The following is a 20,484-nucleotide window of genomic DNA, read 5'->3' as shown; positions in this document are numbered from 1 at the left end:
TTTTGTTGTCGATTATTTTCCTAATAAATCTTGAATGATGTTTCTAAGTTCTTGAATTTTCAATTAAAAACAAAATTTGAGCAGATGCTCTATTTGGAAGAATCTATATAAAGCTAATTAATACTCTATTTGGAAAACATCTATTTACTTACTTAAAGCTAATAAGGAATGCAAAGCCGCACACCTATCATATAATCCGCATACTTGAATGAAAGGATGTGAAACTTCCCCTACAAATATCAGTTTGTCAATTAACTCTCCTAAGGGCATGAACCTCATCTAAAGATTTGTATTAAATCACATTTAAAATATTGTAGAGATGTATCATCTTGTTTTTATTTATAGTTTGATTACCTTTTCCCTGAGTTGTTAACATTACGAAAAAGTTACAAGTTTTGATTCTGCCACACAGCTTGATGCAATTACACAAGAAACTTGCAATTAATCATCACAGTTTTAATATAAATATATCTCAATATTTTGAGTGGGGCTTAAAAATTTTGGGGGAAGAATATTAGAAATCCAAAATGTTAATCTGCAGCATTGGGAAGTAGTGCACTGCATGTGGCGACACTACAGTAGCATGCTACTTTTTGGTAGCGTAAGCTGTAGCTACTCTACTTATTAGATGTTAAAGCTTAATCTCAACAAAATATTAGCGCTACTGTACATTACAGTAAAAGATTATTTTCTCGCTATTTCTTTATTGATTAAGACAGCGATTTTTATCACAACTTAACCTCTTTCAAACTGAAATTACTGAGAAAAGTAGGCCTGCTACTTGCTTGGCTTCTTACAGCTAGTCGCAGCCGTTTTATAGTGTTGCATGGTCATTAGAGGCAATAGAATATTGACTACCTTGGTGTTATAAGCATTTTTAACTCTAATTCCTTCATTTGCTACTCTATGGTCAGATCATGACAAATTGCCAGACACAGACGACAATGTTTAAATATTACCGGTGGGCAAATAACAAAAAACCTTTGATGTAGGCCAACTCATTGAAGCTGGTCCATCAATTTTGTCAGCACTGCGAAAAAACATGACTTAAATGTAGGGATGGACGGGATTGAATTTTTAGTTCGGGACGGGATTTTTATTTCCTTCCCGATTTTCGGGACGGGACGGGACGGGATTTTTTTCTGTGCATAAAAAGAAAGTACTGTATTGCAGTTACCAAAAAAGACATACGAAATCAATTTTTACCATTTGTGGCACTGATCTATAAAAACCAAAAAATGGGTAACAATTTACAGGTACCTATAGAAACTTGTGACTCGCGGGTCACGGGGTGATCGTCGGTATGACTTCGCGGTCACGGGGTTATCGTCGGTATGACTCCACGGTCACGGCGCGATCGTCGTCATGACTCGCGGTCACGGCGCGATCGTCGGTATGACTCGCGGTCACGGCGCGATCGTCGGTATGACTCCGCGGTCACGGAGTTATCGTCGGTATGACTCCACGGTCACGGCGCGATCGTCGTCATGACTCGCGGTCACGGCACGATCGTCGGTATGACTCGCGGTCACGGCGCGATCGTTGGTATGACTCCGCGGTCACGGAGTTATGGTCGGTATGACTCCACGGTCACGGCGTGATCGTCGTCATGACTCGCGGTCACGGCACGATCGTCGTCATGACTCGCGGTCACGGCGTGATCGTCGTCATGACTCGCGGTCACGGCGCGATCGTCGTCATGACTCGCGGTCACGGGGTTATTGTCAGTATGACTCCACGGTCACGGCGTGATCGTCGTCATGACTCGCGGTCACGGCGCGATCGTCGTCATGACTCGCGGTCACGGGGTTATTGTCAGTATGACTCCACGGCCACGGCGCGATCGTCGTCATGACTCCGCGGTCACGGGGTTATCGTCGGTATGACTCCACGGTCACGGCACGATCGTCGTCATGACTCGCGGTCACGGCGTGATCGTCGTCATGACTCGCGGTCACGGCGCGATCGTCGTCATGACTCGCGGTCACGGCGTGATCGTCGTCATGACTCGCGGTCACGGCGCGATCGTCGTCATGACTCGCGGTCACGGGGTTATTGTCAGTATGACTCCACGGTCACGGCGTGATCGTCGTCATGACTCGCGGTCACGGCGCGATCGTCGTCATGACTCGCGGTCACGGGGTTATTGTCAGTATGACTCCACGGTCACGGCGCGATCGTCGTCATGACTCGCGGTCACGGCACGATCGTCGGTATGACTCGCGGTCACGGCCTGATCGTCGGTATGACTCCGCGGTCACGGGGTTATCGTCGGTATGACTCCACGGTCACGGCACGATCGTCGTCATTACTCGCGGTCACGGCGTGATCGTCGTCATGACTCGCGGTCACGGCGCGATCGTCGTCATGACTCGCGGTCACGGGGTTATTGTCAGTATGACTCCACGGTCACGGCGCGATCGTCGTCATGACTCCAGGTCACGGCGCAATCGTCGGTATGACTCGCGGTCACGGCGCGATCGTCGGTATGACTCGCGGTCACGGCGCGATCGTCGGTATGACTCGCGGTCACGGCGCGATCGTCGGTATGACTCGCGATCACGGCTCGATCGTCAGCATGACTCCGCCATCACGGCATGATCGTCAGTATGACTCCGCGGTCACGGCGCGATCGTCGGTAGGACTCCGCGGTCACGGCGCGATCGTTGGTAGGACTCCGCGGTCACGGCGCGATCGTCGGTATGACTCGCGGTCACGGCGCGGTCGTCGCTAGGACTCCGCGGTCACGGCGTAATCGTCGAAATGACTTCGTCTCCTGCGTTCGCGGACCTATCGCTCGCAATAACGGCGTTATCGGCACTCGCGAAGCGGAAAAATCGCCGACGATCGGACCAAATCCCGTCCCGAAAAATTCCCGAGTAAAATGTAATCCCGTCCCGATAATCGGGAATATTTTTTTCCCAAAAAATTCCCGAAATTTCGGGACCCGTCCATCCCTACTTAAATGTATGATTCTTGGGAAAAGCTGAGTAGGACTGTCATTCTCCACCCCACTTCAGAGGTCTTGCTTGAGTAAACATAATTGTACAATTTAGGTTCCAAATTTGTAAATTTTGAACACTTGTGAAATACTAAGACTTTTATTTTTCAGGAGTAGCATTAACAGTGAGCGTGTATCCCCATATCTTCTGAATGTAATTTCTTATTTTGAAAAAAGAATCTTCGTAGAAATTAGTTGCATTTACTGTCAGGATTGGTGGGTCCACAAATCTATCGAAAGCCGTCACGATCCTGAAAAAGGAGAGTAATTTCAGATATAGTAGGGCCTACATACAGTAAGCACCTAACTGTCAGAAATTGAATGTTGAAAACATAATAACGGAAAGTAAATAATATAAAACATAATTGTAATTTTCCTGTGTTTTCAACGTAACTGACTTGAAAATGCTGAAACAGGATTAATTTGAACACAAATAGCCCTGTTGCAGCAAATTCGGAGACTACTAGAAATATTTCCCAAAAGTATGTCAGAATTACTTTCTATTGAAATAACATTGGTTTGGTTAACAAGAATACTATAGTACTATCGTTTTGGTTTGCTACTATAGTGGGAGGAAAAGAGTATATTAGGGTTGATAGCTTAGTATAAAATATTAAAAGAATGGGCGCTAACAGGGCTTATAATAATGCATAAATACTGGGCGTTTTCCTATCAATTGAAAAATATTTTTAAGTTTTAATGAGAGCGCCACAAACCATACATACAGAGGAAATCAAGAGCTTTAGGAAAATGTAAGATGTTATAGGGTAAAAAAATGTATTTTTTTATTAAAATACAATAAATTATTAGAACCCCGGTTAACCAAAATGGTTTCATAAAATAGTGCAGGGCTAAAATATAAATATGTTTCTTTAATACGTAATGTAAATTTGTTTAGTTTGTAAAATTTTTTAAGCTGAAATCAAACACTACTATATTGTCATTGTTTTAAATTCATTTTTCCTATACACTGTGGTAATACATAGGCTAATTCTGGTATATGACATGTTAACCGAAAAATAGGTTATCCTAAACGGCTCTCCCCCCTTTAATCCGGTTAACCGGTGATCTACTGTATCATAAAAAGAAAAATAGCTACGATATGACAGAGTTCATATAAAGCTGAAGTAAGGAGAAAGTATAATTTGGTTCAGTTCAGATTGGTCAGTGTTTTTTGTCAAGAAACATCATAAAAAATTGTCAGCAGAAACAAAGATTTGAAGAAATTTGACCTAGGAACCAACCAAACATTTTACATTACTAAGATTTTCTATTGCTTAGTAAACACGCTAACACTGCAGTGTTCACTTGACAACTTACTTGCGCTGGAACATGTAGTTCTCTTTGGTGGTGGAGATCCGGTTGCGTATAGAGTGATGAGCGTTGAGCAGCACAGTGAGGTCAGGTATGAGCAGATCCTCAGGCCACTCGTAGATGTTGGAGCCTGCGGGCGGAAGGTCAGCAGGCGTGGCGTGACCCCAGGCTATGTTAAATGCCAACTGGTCGTAGTAATATCTGAAAAATAACAAAGACTTCCACTTCAACTCAGGTTACCCATTCAACTGTAAAAATCTTGAACACAAAACACAATGCAGTACATCAAATGAAAGGTAACTGAAAAAGTTCTTGAAACTGGGTAACGTTATTAACCTAACTGTGAATTTTGCTGCTACTTCTAAAAATGGGGATGGTTCGATTCTGATTGTTGATTTGACAAGACTTTCAATACCGGTGTAAGATTTATTTTTGATAATTAAGAATCTGAAGCGACATAGCTTTAGGACTTCCAAAGTCTACAAATGTACATTCTGAATCATTTGTCAGTCAGCTAGGTTTTAAAGTAAAAATCGAGATTTTCATCTTCCACTAATCATTGAGAGAAGACTTACGAAGACATAAATACAGGATGTTGATGCCACACGCTCTGTACGTCGAAGGCAGAGGCGTAGTTACTCAAGGCCAGGTAGACTTTGCGCTCATGCTTGGTACCATGGAAGTCAGCCTTGAGGTGCGCTAAGCACCGAGGAGGATTGGTCAAAGCATAGCCTTGGTACATCTGAGCCATCCTTCGTAGCATGTTGTTCCTGCCTGGACAAAATGCGAGCAATATCATCTATTGAGGCCATGATTCATTTATCAATGTGTTTTAGTTTGTAGGAATACCATAGACAAAATCACAAATCTCACACATTTGAAAAACCCTCTCCAGAAATACACAGTTGGTAAGAGTGAGCGATGACGGTACTGCTTGATCTGCCAGATGTAAATCCCTTATTCCTGTTATCAGATTGTATGGAAAACGTTTCATAAGGACACATCTTTTCCTTAGTAAATTCTGTTAACGTGCCAATGTAGTTGAAATTTTTTATAACATACGATGATTTAATATCCTATTTAAAATAACCATCCGTTATTTTATTTGAAATATTTTTATTATGAGTAGAATTTACATGTGCTCTAAAATAATTAATTGTAAAAATGTTAATCAGTTATAATAAAAAAAGAATTATAGAAAAAAAAATTCAAGGTATCGTTCATCGTGATGTTCCAGTCCAGTGAGCTGAAACCCTACTGGACTGAGGCTGTTTTAGGACTTTGTCCTCTTCAGCCAAAGATTTTCAAGGTACAATTTATTTTGTCTTGCCTGAATTGTGAGTGCCCTCTAAAGCAATGAACACTTTCCGCACTGGAGGCTCAGGTAATGGCTCTGGAGGAATACACTGCACCTTGAACACCTGCACTAGGCTCTGTATCAGCGAAGAGTTGGCAAACTGTAACATACTGCAATATAATTATTACTTTATAATTTATTGATAATTTTTTTTTAGAGGTTGGTGGCCTCTTGCGCATTTCCCTATCCACAGAGGCCAAGCAAAGCAAGTGATGCAGTACAAGGGTGAACTCTACTGTAGTGGTGTAATGGGGCGGGAACATGTGTTAACAGCATGGGCGTCCATCTAACTGATTCATAACACAGGCCTGGAGAAGGAATAACCCCCAGTAAAAAGGGAGTTCAAGGGACAACATGTTTAAAATTGACATACAAAATGGTTGGTTTTACAATCTTTTGTAACTAAATTTGCTTTATGTATATTAAATTTTTGGTTTACTTAATTTATAAAATTTGTAAACATTTGGGTAGCTTAAGGTCTTATAAGGGGGGCTCGAGCCCCCCTTGCCCATGGGTAACAGCATACCTCATGGTTAACTACACAGGTGGCAACATTCTACGAGGAGCGTATACTCAAACTTGTACCACGCTATGACAAATGCCTCAAAAATCACGGTTATGTTGAAAAATAGTGTAAGAGTTTTAGATTTTTTTTAAGTAAAATTCTTTTCTGTATCTTTACTTGTTATTCCTTTAATTTTAAAACGGAACTAACTTCCTGAACCTACCTCGTTAAATACCAGTGTGGTTACTACAACAATACTGATTGTCGCGTAGATGGTCAGACTATTACAAGAGCTCGATGAAGACATATAATTCATGGACACTCTGTTTTTTATAGAATTCGTTTACAAATAGACTACTGCTAAAATGTTTAAAACTCACTCTAGGTCCAGTAATATCTTCCATCAAATCTTTGTAGGACTTGTAAATTCCAATTTGAGCCATTTCTTCTTTTGTGTAATCTAAAAAATATTTATCATAAAGAATCACAAAATAGTTATTTAGTAATGCTATTTTTGCAATAAGCAATCAACTGCTGTACAAGGATTTAATATTTTGGATGAACAAAAAACACACAATTGACTGATAGAATTATAACTAATGCAAAAAATGTTTCCAGTTAACTGTGGTAAAATACTTTTCCTACAGTCACCCGACAAAGTTGGCTTCCCTGTACTGTTTATAGTACAGAAAGCTGCTAATTGCTGCATATTTATACTTTGCCGTACGGTTTATACTTTGCCGCACGGTTTATACTTTGCCGCACATCAGGATTCCAACCAAACAACACAAAACAGCGTGGTTTTATTATGCACGTAATCCGTGTACGCTTGGAAATAGGTTGGCAACACTTAAAGATAATAATACTATGAACAGCTGATTGACTATTATAACTACGATTTAACCTGTCATTTCGTGTTTATAGTTTTGGTATTTCTGAACTTTCTGGACTTTTCTTTTAAACGTTTTTAAAACATTCCTACGGTCTTAATAAACAAGAAAATACCTTTAAAGCATTTTTTTTAGGCGCGGAAACCACTTCAAATTACAAAAACATACGGAACTATATTCTCATAAGACGGAGCACATTTCTTGCCGAGGAAAAATAGCGGAGTGATACGGACCACGGGTACTACTTTCTCCAGGGCACCATTTGTGTAATTGTGTTGCTAGCTGAACCTAAAAACGTGTTGTATAGTGTTTGAAAGACTAATTATTTATGTTTTATAGTGACTGTAGGAAAAATATAATGTGTAACACGAGTGAAAAAGGCCTTTGCTGCACTCGAGATCATTCCGCACTCGCCTGCGGCTCGTGCGTAAACATTGCTCTCGTGTGCAGCAAAGTGCCACTTTCACCACTAGTTACACAAATAACTATTTAAGTACCGGTACAGTAAATTTTATTGCTACAGCCAGCTTTAAAAAATATATATAACTTTTTCAGCAACTTTGTGGTCTCACTCTTGATTTTTTGTAAGTCTACACATTTAATTCACAAAAGAGACTATTCTCTTCAAATGTTAAAACGAACAACTGAAATATACCCACATAATACATTGAAATAAAAAAAGTTGTGTTCTGACAAAACAAAGTTTGGTTTCAATCCTCTTGACATCAACAAATATTTGTACATGCTGAATTTAGTGCCAGTCTGGGCAATTTCAACCAAGCTACAGCATATTGCATGCATTTGTCAAAGCTCAGTGTCCTCTAGTAATAATTTAATTAGATATTTTCTCTAGATTTCTACAACTAAGTACAATAACACAAGTTTTAATGTAACACACTGTTGTGCTACATGGCCGAGCAACAAAGTTAGACTTACCAGTTTTTCCAGAGAATGTAACATCTCTTGCATGTGAACTCACTGATACTAAAATCACCTGAACAACAACCAATAGCATTTCAGTACATCAATTGTTTGTGTAGTTAGTTGAATGGATTGGTGTTTGAAGACATGGCACGAATTATTACATTGTGTGTTTAATTATTCCAAGATATCACACTAAAGCAATTAAGATAGGGGTTATGGATTTGGCAGCAAGTGAGAATTTAGTCTGATAGAAAAGTATGTAGCCTTGGTCATCTAAAGAATTGGTCCTTTGTAACCATGTTCCATTAAATAAAGTTGATATTGAACTAAAATGTTTTTTTTTATTTAATAAGTGAGTTTCGAGGTCAAGATCATAGAAACGGAAATTGTGATGAACTCAGTTTTATCAAGAGTTCATAATCACACTACAAAGTAATTAGTGTAATCTTTTGGACCTTTCGCATAAAGTGAAAAATGAAATGTACTCCATTTATTTGTACATTTCTGTTTTACCTTGGGTACTCATAAAAGAATTAAGAGCTGATACAGGTAAGATATGTATTTTTAAACTACACAATTTAGAATTACACTCAAAAAATAAATTTGAATGGAAACAAATATATATCTCATTGTGTTTTTTTTTTTGTCCTAGGACGCTAGGCATGAGCCCGAATTGTTTTTCACAATCTCATTGTGTTAAAACACTCTGTGTTTTAAATATATTTTGTTTATAAATTAGTAAACGTTTTAAAAACTGTGTTAATTGTAACATTTTGTTCAGGCCGTAAGATTTTGAATCAAAATGAAAGAAGAGACAATGAAACAACAATGGAATATCCATCGCCCTTGAGTAGCCTGTTTAAAAATATGTCAGTTGCAATGGAAACAGAATCGGAACAAGAATCGGATAATGATGGAAATAAATGGAACACCACCGTCCTTGAGGGTTATAAAAGCCGGGGAATTTATTTGTCGCTTCAGTCGATTCTTGATTATTTACGGCAACCTGAAGTGAGTACCTTTTCCTACCTATAGTTGTTAACTTTTACTACCTACTGTAAGCTGTAGAATAATTTATACAACTAAAGAAATCCAGAGAGCAACCAACAAAGTAACAGTCTTCAGTCTATAGTTAAATTTTTAGAAGTTACACTTTCCCGCATCAGCAGTGGTGTAGGCGTAAATTTTCTAGTGTGGGAACGCTCACACTAAAAAACCTGTCTTGGAAAAACCAGGAGTCACCTATGAAAATATAGGATTTTTGGAAAAAGCAGAGTGGGAAGCCAGTTCCCCATGTATTGTGGCACGCCATTACTTTAATACTTTTCAATCAAATGGCGACCATGGACCATTACACCACTGAGCATCATTACGATAACAGTTTAAACAAGCTTAAGGGAGAGATGTACCCCCTACTGTTCTATTTCAAATTTTGACTTCTCAAGGTTTCTTCTGTATAAGTTAAAACTAAACAGAACCTAATAGAAGTTTTAATTCCTCATTTGAATCTCACTTCATTCTAAATTAATCATTCAATCATGTTTGGGTTGAAATATGCCCATTTGCTTGGGTAGATTTGTTACTGAGACCAGCTGTTTCATTAGTCAAAACAAATTTTTTTCTTCTATAAAATGCCCATCCGTAATGGTTAAGACAGCTAGGCTCAGTTTGAACCATCAAAAAGCTATTGGCTTTTTCTAGAGATTGAACCAACCTCTTTTGATTACCATGTGAAAGCTACCCATCTCAAGAATCCCTCTCTCTTGGACCTTGTCCAATCTAAAAAAGTCTGAACCTTAAGTTTGCATTTTAGGTTTTGAGATTGGTTTTTAAGTTTCTGTTTCGGTTTTAAGATTTTAAATTTGTTTCGACTACTCTACTTTAGTTCTTATACCTTCATGAAAAATGTATTTATCATTAAATTAGGAAAATGTTGCTGATGACATAGTGGCGGATCTAGAACAGTCATAAGGGGAGGGGGGGGGGCAAAACGCTGGGTCTGGGGGGTTCGGGGTACCCCCCCAAAAAACTTTTGAACTTCAAGTCCCCAAAATGGCAGTTTTATACCATTTCATTGTCCAAAGTTAGTGTGACAAATTATTTAACACAATATGTAAGCACTACTGTAATTCTTTTTGTCTATGATTATATGCAGTAAAAAATATATACAGTACAGGGTGTTTTTTTAAAAACTTGCATCTTTATTTATGTAAAAACCGCAATAGATAGAAATATGCAGTTTGCGGGAATCATCTATTGACGTAGGGGGCCCAATTGTTTTGAATTCTACGTTACATTAACATTCCCCCCCTTTCCCCCCTGCCCCCAACTTAATTTTTTTAAATAGCAAGGTACCCCTTGTGACATATCAAATGAAAGAGCATGAAAAAAGAAAATGTTTGATGAAAAAAATTGAAAATCGGTTCATAAATTTGCGAGATTTCCCCCTCCCCCTCCCCGGAACTTAATTTTTTTTAATAGCAAGGTACCCCTTGTGACATATCAAATAATCAAATGAAAGAGCATGAAAAAAGAAAATGTTTGGTGAAATTTATTTTTCATTTTATATGTCACAAGGGCGGGTACCTTGCTATTAAAAAACAAGTTATGGGTAGGGGAAGGGGGGGGGATTATCTCACAAATTCATGAGCCGATTTTAAATTGTTTTCACCAAAAATTTTCTTTTTTTATGCTCTTTCATTTGATATGTCACAAGGGGTACCTTGCTATTAAAAAAAAAATTAGTTCCGGGGGGGGGGGGGGGAGGGGGGGAATATCTCACAAATTTATGAACCGATTTTCAATTTTTTTTTTTTATCAAACATTTTCTTTTTTTATGCTCTTTTATTTGATATGTCACAAGGGGTACCTTGCTATTTAAAAAAAATAAGTTGGGGGCAGGGGGGAAAGGGGGGGAATGTGAATGTAACGTCGAATTCAAAAAAATTGTGCCCCCTACGTCAATAGATGATTTCCGCCAACTGCATATTACCCCACAGCTAACCGTAAACACACACACAGCCGCCGTATCTATTGCGGTTTTTACATAAATAAAGATGCAAGTTTTTAAAAAAACACCCTGTATATATGTATGCCCAAGGGGGGGGTTGCCCCCTTCCCCCCCCTCTGGATCCGCCACTGTTTTCACAAACATAATTCAAACTGAATTTTCATCCTGGTCCTCAGTACCTGTCCACACCAGCAATGAAGGAGATATTGAAGAAGTACAAGAGAGCCCTGAACACTGTAGGTGGAAAGCAGCTAACAGATTTTTTGCCGGGACCTCGACGACGGTTCATAGTCATAGAGGGGCTGTACACATCAAGTAAGTCATGTAAGTGCAAAGTGTTTAGGGGAGGAAGATCTAGGTAGATATAGTGTCCAGTGTTACTTTTGGTCCATTATTTCTTTGGAGAAGAAGCTGCTCTGCAAAAAACTAAATTTAACGGCTCTGTAAGGCTTTAGACGGATTGTAGTGCCAAAAGTTATATATTTTTTAATGCGATTTAGTTGTTTGTGGAGAAGGGCGGAACAATAATATTTATTGAATTGCAATTCAGTATGTTATATAACTTACAGGATTGTGAAAAAAGGGCTAAAACCAAGACTTTAAACCATCTGTTTTTACATTAAACAAATAAATATATCAGAAATTTATAGGACAAGGAAATATAAAATTTACCCTGCAAAAAATTTAGCTAGATTGAGTGGGTAGGTTAATTCACACACATCACCAGTGTACTCCCCTGGTAAAATTCTTTGTGGGGCGCCCATGAATTATTGTGTTTATATCCAAAGTCACAACAATCTTGGTCCATTTTTTTTACAATGTGAATTACAATGGAAAGCACCATGTCCACTCATCCATAATAATAATCTACTTAATCGAGGAGTATGTTTTAGCCATGACACTGTATGAACTACTACACGTAGTGTAATATTGCTGCTACGTAATATGTTTAGTATTTATGTATGGGTTTTCCAATAAGAATTGTTTAAGAAAGAAGCAACGTTGCACAACTGGTGTCAAGAAGTCTACATGCCAAGTATATCCTGAACCCTTACGGCAAGTTGGCTGGGGTGTCCAAGCTACCTGCGACGTACAGCACTCGCAGAGCCTACTACTGTCTCACCAAATACGCTGTTGCTAACGTTGCGGCCAAAATGTTACGGGATGATCCTGTGGTTATGGAGAGGTAGGGATTCAACAATTTATTCACTTCACTTCAACTTAACAGTCAAACTCAAATGCCCTGTTAGAGTTTTGTTATGAAAAGAAATGTTTAAAACGATGATTAAAGATTACATGCGTAATCTTTGATACTACTAACTATGTGTTGATTTTTTATTGGTTTAGCTGGACTTGACACAGGCCTTAAGGATTTTTAAAAAAGAATTTAAAGAATACTAGAGGACACATGCTGCTCCGCAGCGTTGAAATAAATATCATATCTCTAGAAATAATCACATTTTTGATTTTTGATTGAGTAATACAGTATCTTCTTGAACCATATAGACAAAAAGAATTAAATATAGACCGTCAGCTGTGCTGCGGTTACCAAAGGTTCTGGCGCACACCACTGGGAGTGCCATGTGGTTATGGAGCGCTATACGGCACTCCCAAGTACATTACCGTAACAGTACCCAGCCTTTAGTTAAATTTTTAGAAGTTACACCATCCTTCAGCAGAGGAGTAGGCGTAAATTTTCTAGTGTGGGAACGCTCACACTAAAAAACCTGTCTTGGAAAAACCTATGGTAACCATCCGCAACACGGCTGACAGTCTATGTTTAATTCTTTTTATCTATGCTTGAACTTACCTAATTCAAACAATCAATAGCTCAAATTAAAGCCTATAATTTACTGATTACTTTTGTGTTAAAAACATTAAAAAAATACAGGAGCTATTAATTTTTTATCCTAGAAAAACCTTATAAAAAATAATTTTTATGTTGGTTGTTCGCCTTGCATTTGCTTAAAACTCGTTCAAATTGAATAACTAATATCTTAAATGAAAACCGGTTTTCACTGAAAGGTTCTTCGACCAAAATATATAGGATTATATAATTATAACTGGAGAAATACATCTTAAATTGAAGTAAGAATTCAAAAATAAATCAAATTTATGTTTTTTTGTCACGTAATACAGTTGATAAATATATGCCTCTTGATGTGAAATCTGTGCATTTCTTACCTTCAATTTTAGACCTCAATCATTACGAGTATATTTATGTTAAATTTCTAGGTGTTCTCAAACTCTTTCTATGTTAAGATAGAATTTGTCAACTTTTGACTATTAAATCTGTATACCTATAGGGTGTCCAGTTAGTAAACAACCAAACTCCTGGAAATGGTTTTATGGATGAAAAAAATAAAGAGAAAATCCAGGATAATCTTTTTCCAAAATCTCTTTTAGAACCAGATATCCACAATTTTTAACCATGCTTTTTTATCCAGTTGACTTACTATACACTGTGTATCTTACTGGCAACTGTTTTTTTTTCTGACTACTAACCATTTATATTTCAGGTACTGGTTGGATCAAATCACCTTTGCTATAGCCAAGACTTTCAAGTCTGAACTTCCCCCACTTGACTCTGGTCTGTATGACTGGCCTAAAGATCTGTTAAAACCTGATCTTACATTCTTTATAAATGCTGACAACAAATCACTCGATGGACTGTACCAACCGAACGAAATTAACAATTTTACTCTCAAGTAAGTTTAGCATTAAATTGAAGATATGACAAATTGAAAGAAAGGGTGGTATTTTCTAGGAAAAAAGAAATTTTTGATTATAGTTTACATAGATTTTTCCCATAGCAAATGATGGCATAGCATTTTTTTCCCAAAAAACAAGCAAATACGTAGTTTAACATGGTATGTTTAGACTATAATAATTCATGAATTTCATGTCAGCCTTGTACAATCACGTGTATGTATAAAGCGGTTTAAATACCCTTAAGGTGCATTGTCCCTGAAGCGACTCTTGCGATAGTAGCTGAGCGATAGTAGCTCAGCGATAGTAGTTGAGCACTGGTTAGCATTGTTTCAAATGGGACCATTGTCCTTGACGCGACTGCGACTGGAGCGGCTAGCGGCTGAATACAGCGACTGTAGCGGGTCTGCTCTGAGGGCAGTCAGAGTCGCAGTCGCTGAGCGATTTGTGTTGTTTGTAGACTTGTTTTGGTCGTAATTTCTTCAAAGAATACAAAACTGCTTTCTACCCCTGAAGAAGATGAAAAGCTGTTAGTACAGAATAAGTATTGAATAAATACTTGAAGATTTAAAACGTGGGGCGCATGCTAATTTATAATTATCTTCACCTATTGAACTATTATTATCCATTGCATGCTCCCCACGTTTTTCGTTTTAAATCTTACAAGTATTTATTCTCTCCACATAGTATTAATAAATTTATTTACTTTTGAGTGTGTTTAAAAACGTGATATTTTTAAAAATTATTTTTATTTATAATTATTTTCTACTAATTTTAGAAATAATTTTAGTATTTACAGCTGATTTCAATTGATATATTTAGGCCTACATTCTTCCAAAATGTAAACATGAAAAATTTGGAAGCCCAAGGGAAATATGAAAATTAAATTATATAATATTGCATTGTCATCCATTTGTGAGCTATGTTTCAAGTTTCACATAGTTCTAGTTTCAGTTCTCTAGCTCGTCTCGTCGGGAAGTTAGTTATTGATTGCAAAGTTTGTACCGGATAAGAAAGTGAGCTAATAAAAACGTTTTAAAATTAGCTGGTGTCATGGCACTCATGGCACCAATTCACTCGAAAAGTCAGCAAAATGAACAAAATCGCTCTAGAACAATCGCTTCAGGGACAATGACATGGTTAGCTACTATCGCTGAGCTACTATCGCTGAGCTACTATCGCTCAGCTACTATCGCAAGAGTCGCTTCAGGGACAATGCACCTTTACTGCTGAGTGGTTCTTGTAGCCCTATCTAGAAGAAATTAATCCGTCTGGAAGGTACAAAAATGTACACTTTGTGGACTAAAGAAGACTCCTTCAAAGACCCCAACCAAACAACTAGCCCAAATAGGACAACAAGAATCACTGGGCATTAAGAGGTATTTCAACTACTTTACTTTATGATTATCAACAAAGTAACAGGTTTTGGTTCAATTTTAATTGATGCTCTAATTTTGTTGCAGCCTTCTACAAGTTTATGATTACTTCAAGATGAAAATTCCTATGGTGGAGATAAGTTCGAACCAGTCTCTCCTAGCTATGGTCAAGGAGGTCGTCGGCCATGTAAGAAGTCTCGGGCCGGAGATAGTGGAAGAAAAGAGGAGAAAAGCGGCTCGTCCTCTGGATTAACTTTTGATTATGATCCTCATTCCCTAGCAACCTGTTCTATCTAATTCTGTCCTTATAATGTACACAAACCCTATGGATTGCAAATTGATCAATTTCAAAACAATTAAATTATATCACTCCATTTACTTCAACAAGGATTGAAATGTCACAAGCAAATTTAAGGTTTATTTTTGTTCTAAAGCTCTGTAGTGTCAGTCAATGTAATACAACTGAATTAAAATGTATTGTGATTCTTCCTAAAATACAACGGATGGATAAATATAGTAACCCAACATGGTAGAAGGAAAAAACATAGGTGTGCTGTCATATTCTGATGTCACTCGGATTGCAATCAAAAGATCACCTGATTGTAACTGTCAAATTAGTATGTATTTGTTTTGATTTGATTGTTATTGTTTTTAGAATAATGAAAACAATAACAACCAAATTAAAACAAACACATATACTAATTTGACAGTTACAATCAGGTGATCTTTTGTTTGCAATCCGAGTGACGTCAGAATATGACGGGAATAGCACACCTATGTTTTTTCCTTCCACCATGGTAACCCAAGATTGTTTAGGGTGAATAAATATAAAATGTATATCTATTGAACCATTGAACCATTTTAATGGTTTTAGAGCTTTATCTTTGCCTTTAACATAAAAAATATCAAGAGAAATAGAAAGTTGCTCTGGATTCAATTCCAAAAGGTTTGATTTCAATACAATGTAGTCAAATGGGTATTGGGTATGGGTACGCTCCTTAAAAATAAGTGATAACTAATAACAGATAAAAGGTGTTGATTAAAACTGTGCAACTGTGTTTATTTAACAATCTAGACGAGGACGATGAGATTATTTTGATGATTTTTTACGCATGATTAAATCGTAAAAATTATTAAGACAATGGTTATTAAAAGTAGTTTTTAACTGCCATTTTGTTATTAGTGGTCAGATTTCTATTTTCTTCATGTTAATTGTTTAGTTTTTGTCAAGACCTGTAAAATGATACCAAGCTCGACCATTTTTCGTATTTGAACATTTTGAGCTGCACCCCACTCCCACTACCCAAGGGTTTTTTTTTCAAAACTAACCATAATTATTTTAGTCCCTCGTTTCTAAGAAGGTTGCCGCAAACATTTCAAATATCTCAAATAGTTAAAAGTTAAGGGGGGTGCAAGTAAATTTTCAGCCACCATAATGGTTATTTGGATTTGAAACGTTTTAGGGTGCCATATTGTTATTATTGGTCCGATTTTGGTTTTCTTTATGTCAATTGTTTAGTTTTGTCAAAAACTGTGAAATGATACCAAACTCGACTATACTTGCCTTTTGAAAATTTTGAGCTACCCGCTGCTCTAAGGGCAAAAATTTTCAAAACTAACTAGAGAGAAAAGAATTTATTTTTAAAGATAAATATGTCTGCCTTAAAAAATAAGGTTGCCAATGACACAAAAAAATGTACACTTAAAATATTATTGTAGCCCCCTCATATCTAAGAAGGTTCCCACAAACTGATAAATGTCTCAAAAGGTTTAAAAGTTAAGGGGGTGCAAGTTACTTTCAAGCCACCCTGTATATTAAAGCTCAATAACCTAAGCTGAAAATTAAAATCCGAATATAAAGATCAAAGATGCTTTAAAGTAATTTATCAAAATGTTTTATTGTAGTATCATTCAAAATGTAAATTTACAAACATTTACTTTGCCAAATTGTAGCTTAAATTAATTTCTCAGTAATAAGAAAATAAAATGCCTAGCATTACAAATAATTTTAATTTCACCAAAAGTGACCGGTTTCACCAGAGAATCCCTTCTGAGATTTAGTTCATTAGGCAAACTCCAGATCCCCCGGCCCGCCCCTTCACATATGAATGTACATTAAGTACTCAATCTACCTTATCGACATTTTGTTCTAGCAATATCCGCTAGGTCGCATTTCTGAACAAACTGCAGTTACAGTACAGTACAAATAAGCGGGCAAAGAATGTCTTCAAATCTATCTCTCATTAATAGAAATAGATAGACCACAAAGAAGTGATATAAATATATTTATTGAGCGGACCGAAGCTCTTATACTACACTCCTGCGTTTGAGCAAACGTCTTTCTTGAACAATATCAATATTCCGTAAGCGAATCGGTCCCCACGAAATATCTCAAGTTATGAAAAAGGCAGCATGGCTGGTAAGGATTCATTTTAAATCTTAGGAGGGTACAAGGACTGTGGGGAAAATATGAGAATTGTTAAAAATTATGTACCCACAGGCCTTCAAAGATCCAGTCATTTTCTAATCGGTGGGGCACACGGGAGGGACTAAGGCTAACATATCTTGTAGTGTCAGCGTTCGCCGCTAGAACTGCTAAGTTGAAATAATTTAAATTAATTTTTTTTTAGTTATAAAATTAACTTTTTAATTATAAAATATAGTTTTAAAATTACAAAATAAATTTTTAATTTTTAAAATTAAACTGTCATAACATAACCTAACTAACCAGACTTGCTGATAATATAAAAACTATATAAAATAAAATCTCATAAATAATTACTTATAATTTTTAATTAATTATAAAATTAATTTTAAAATTTAGTATTATAAAATTAAACTGTCATAACCTAACCTAACCAACCAAACTTGCTGATATGAAAAATTTGTTGACAACAAGTTAGTGTTGCCAGCGGGATTCGAACCCGGGACATTCTGCACACCAATCCGACACGCTACCAACTATGCCACGAACGCCGCTGAAATCACATCGTTTCGTTACGGTATTACGGTAATCGTGTCGCCTCAAGAGAAGACATTAGCCACTAGAGATATGACGTCACTACACCTTTAGCCTTAGTCCCTCCCGTGTGCCCATTCCATTTTCTAATGGAAGTACTGCTAGAATATACTACAGTGTTTTTAATAAACTGTTTTAACCAGGTGTTGTAACCATTGCGTATTTGTTTGTTTATATATTTTAGTGTTCTGTTTTTAGGTTAGAATGGTAATGCAGTGTTGAGATCACAAATACTAGAAAAGACCTTTTTTCTAGGATTCTTGGTTGAAATGTATGTGTGTTATGGGGGACCGCATTTACGAAGGGGAGTATTTAGGAACTAGCTGTGTACCCGTTCTTTATTTATTTTATCTATTTATTTCCAACGGATTTCACCAATTTACAATAAGAATTACAATATAGTGAGATACTCATCATGACTAAATACTAAACTAAGTAACAATGCAAAACTGATGAACAATACAATAGGGATACATGCAAAATCTAAGACAGTAAAAAAACTACTTACCTAGGAGTAACAAGACATAAATAATACAAGACATACGGTAATTGAATAAATGGTAAAAAGTTTAAGTCTAAGAAATATTTACATAACAGAGACAAGTGAGACTAACCTAGGAAATATAACAATAAACATAAATGATATATTCTACGTTATACGTTCTACGCACGGGAATCTTTTAGTATTCAGTTGAAACCTTCATATATAAAAACAGCAGTTGGTTTGCATATTTTCAGATACCTATGCTGTCCAAACTATTATACATAACTTCATTTTATGTTGTTTGTTGTTGTTCCGGATTGGTATGACAGTCAATAAAAGGTTAAATTGCCTGTGTCTGTCTGCCGGTCGATCCTAATGTATCCTATTACAGGAGATGCATTTCGGCAAAATTAAATTGTGTCATCATCAGTCCTAATATAAGGTCTTGAGCTTCCCCATTAGGTGCGTCTTGGAGTTTTTGAAACACATACACGAACTGTACACTTATTATACACATCACGAATAAAACATAAATACAGTATTGAGGTGTCTTATTTTAGCCGAAATCACGAAAAATTCGTTAAATCAAGGTCGTTGTTATGGTTTGTTCGTTATGTAGAGGTAAAATATACATTATGTCTTATGGAGTAAAGTTCTAGGGGATTAAAAAAAATTCGTTATATCAAGGAATTCGTTATATCGAGGTTCGTTATATCAAGGTTAGACTGTACACGGTAGGCCTACTTTTATTTTTACTATGGACATGTAGACGCGCGTCGGTCGTGTGCCGAGTCTCGACTGAAAACGCTCATTTAAAAAATGCAAGTTTCCCAACCATATACAACACTGATTCAAGGTCTTTTCCCAGTTACCAAAACTCAAGAACAATTTTATACACAAAGAATCTCTATTTTTCATTTACGGATACCCTACAGATTATTGCACTTGCGATTAATTAAATCCGTTATGTAAGGAAAAACGTTTTTAATCTTACTTGGTTTGGATTTGCTTTCAAAACGTGATCGGAAATGGTTGCGGTATTTGTAAACAACATTCAATGTAAACATATCAGTGACAGCTAGAAGAAATAATCTTGCTTCGAACAGCTGATCGACATGGGTTCAATAGTCGAACATAGATGAATATGTGATAAACATTGGGAAAACTTTACAAAAAATCGCACAAAATTGAGGTTTTTAAACGTCCGTCATTTTATTTACAAAGTAGTGACGCCATATTTTAATGGCTAAAGACAATCTCGCTAATCCAGTGAATACATTAAAATGATTTGGAACTTGATAGGTAATCTCGTTTTTCAGGAGTAGGCCACGTAAAATGGCCGTGACAGACAGGAAAGCAGACAGACAGACAGAAATTTAGATGAGACTTGTTTCGGTTTCTTTAATGTATAAAACGTAAAAATAACCTAAAAGTTTATGATTCTGAGCAATGTACAGACAAAACTCTAATTTTATTTATATAGATGGTGCGCATCATAGGGAATGGTTAAGGTATAATGGTTAAATTACAACGGAGGTGAAGGGCAGCAATTGCTGCTATGGGCCCTCGTTTTAATTAATTACAAAACTTTAAGTCACAACAATCGCAGCAAGTTGGTTGGAGAGAAGTCAATATCGAAAGGTGGGTCAGGCGGAAGTATAGCTAGGCCAAGAGGTCTTTACACTTCCAACGCCTTTCAACAATCAAATCTGCGATTATCGCTACTATTGATTCATCGAATACCACATAGAACGTTTCAATGAGTGGACAAATTTCATAAGCATGGGCGAATATATGTTTTAGTGTATCAGATTTAATCAATAGAATGTAATACTACCGGTATCCTTGAAGATGAGGGTTATACCATAGATAAATCGTGTTGCTTAGTCTATGGT

At 36.9% G+C, this 20,484-nt stretch overlaps 2 protein-coding genes across 4 annotated transcripts; one reads left to right on the top strand and one right to left on the bottom strand.

Moving 5' to 3' along the window:
- Positions 1-3,082: 3,082 nt before the first annotated feature.
- Positions 3,083-8,220, bottom strand: LOC129002979 (UMP-CMP kinase 2, mitochondrial-like). 2 transcript variants are annotated; one of them, XM_054431134.1, is made up of 6 exons: positions 8,004-8,220; positions 6,558-6,637; positions 5,646-5,772; positions 4,891-5,089; positions 4,322-4,516; positions 3,083-3,252 (listed from the first exon to the last, which is right to left on the bottom strand). In XM_054431134.1, the coding sequence occupies exons 1-6, from the start codon at positions 8,080-8,082 to the stop codon at positions 3,102-3,104; spliced, it is 831 nt and encodes a 276-aa protein (XP_054287109.1). In that variant the 5' UTR covers positions 8,083-8,220; the 3' UTR covers positions 3,083-3,101. The 2 variants fall into 2 exon arrangements, with proteins under 2 accessions (XP_054287109.1, XP_054287110.1); XM_054431135.1 differs by lacking the exon at positions 8,004-8,220 and having other exon boundaries at positions 5,646-5,782.
- On the top strand, positions 8,129-15,468 carry LOC129002978 (uncharacterized). Of its 2 annotated transcripts, none has more exons than XM_054431133.1 (6): positions 8,129-8,246; positions 8,773-9,002; positions 11,178-11,316; positions 11,992-12,187; positions 13,521-13,709; positions 15,174-15,468. In XM_054431133.1, the coding sequence occupies exons 2-6, from the start codon at positions 8,820-8,822 to the stop codon at positions 15,337-15,339; spliced, it is 873 nt and encodes a 290-aa protein (XP_054287108.1). In that variant the 5' UTR covers positions 8,129-8,246; positions 8,773-8,819; the 3' UTR covers positions 15,340-15,468. The 2 variants fall into 2 exon arrangements, with proteins under 2 accessions (XP_054287108.1, XP_054287107.1); XM_054431132.1 differs by lacking the exon at positions 8,129-8,246 and adding an exon at positions 8,356-8,540.
- The last annotated feature ends 5,016 nt before the right edge of the window (positions 15,469-20,484 follow it).

Source organism: Macrosteles quadrilineatus, unplaced genomic scaffold (genome assembly GCF_028750875.1).
Source record: "Macrosteles quadrilineatus isolate MER2022 unplaced genomic scaffold, UCM_ALF_1.0 Scaffold_9__3_contigs__length_116548681, whole genome shotgun sequence".
NCBI lineage: Eukaryota > Metazoa > Arthropoda > Insecta > Hemiptera > Cicadellidae > Macrosteles > Macrosteles quadrilineatus.
Note: the sequence above shows the minus strand (reverse complement) of the source record. Positions and strands in the feature narration are given on the sequence as shown.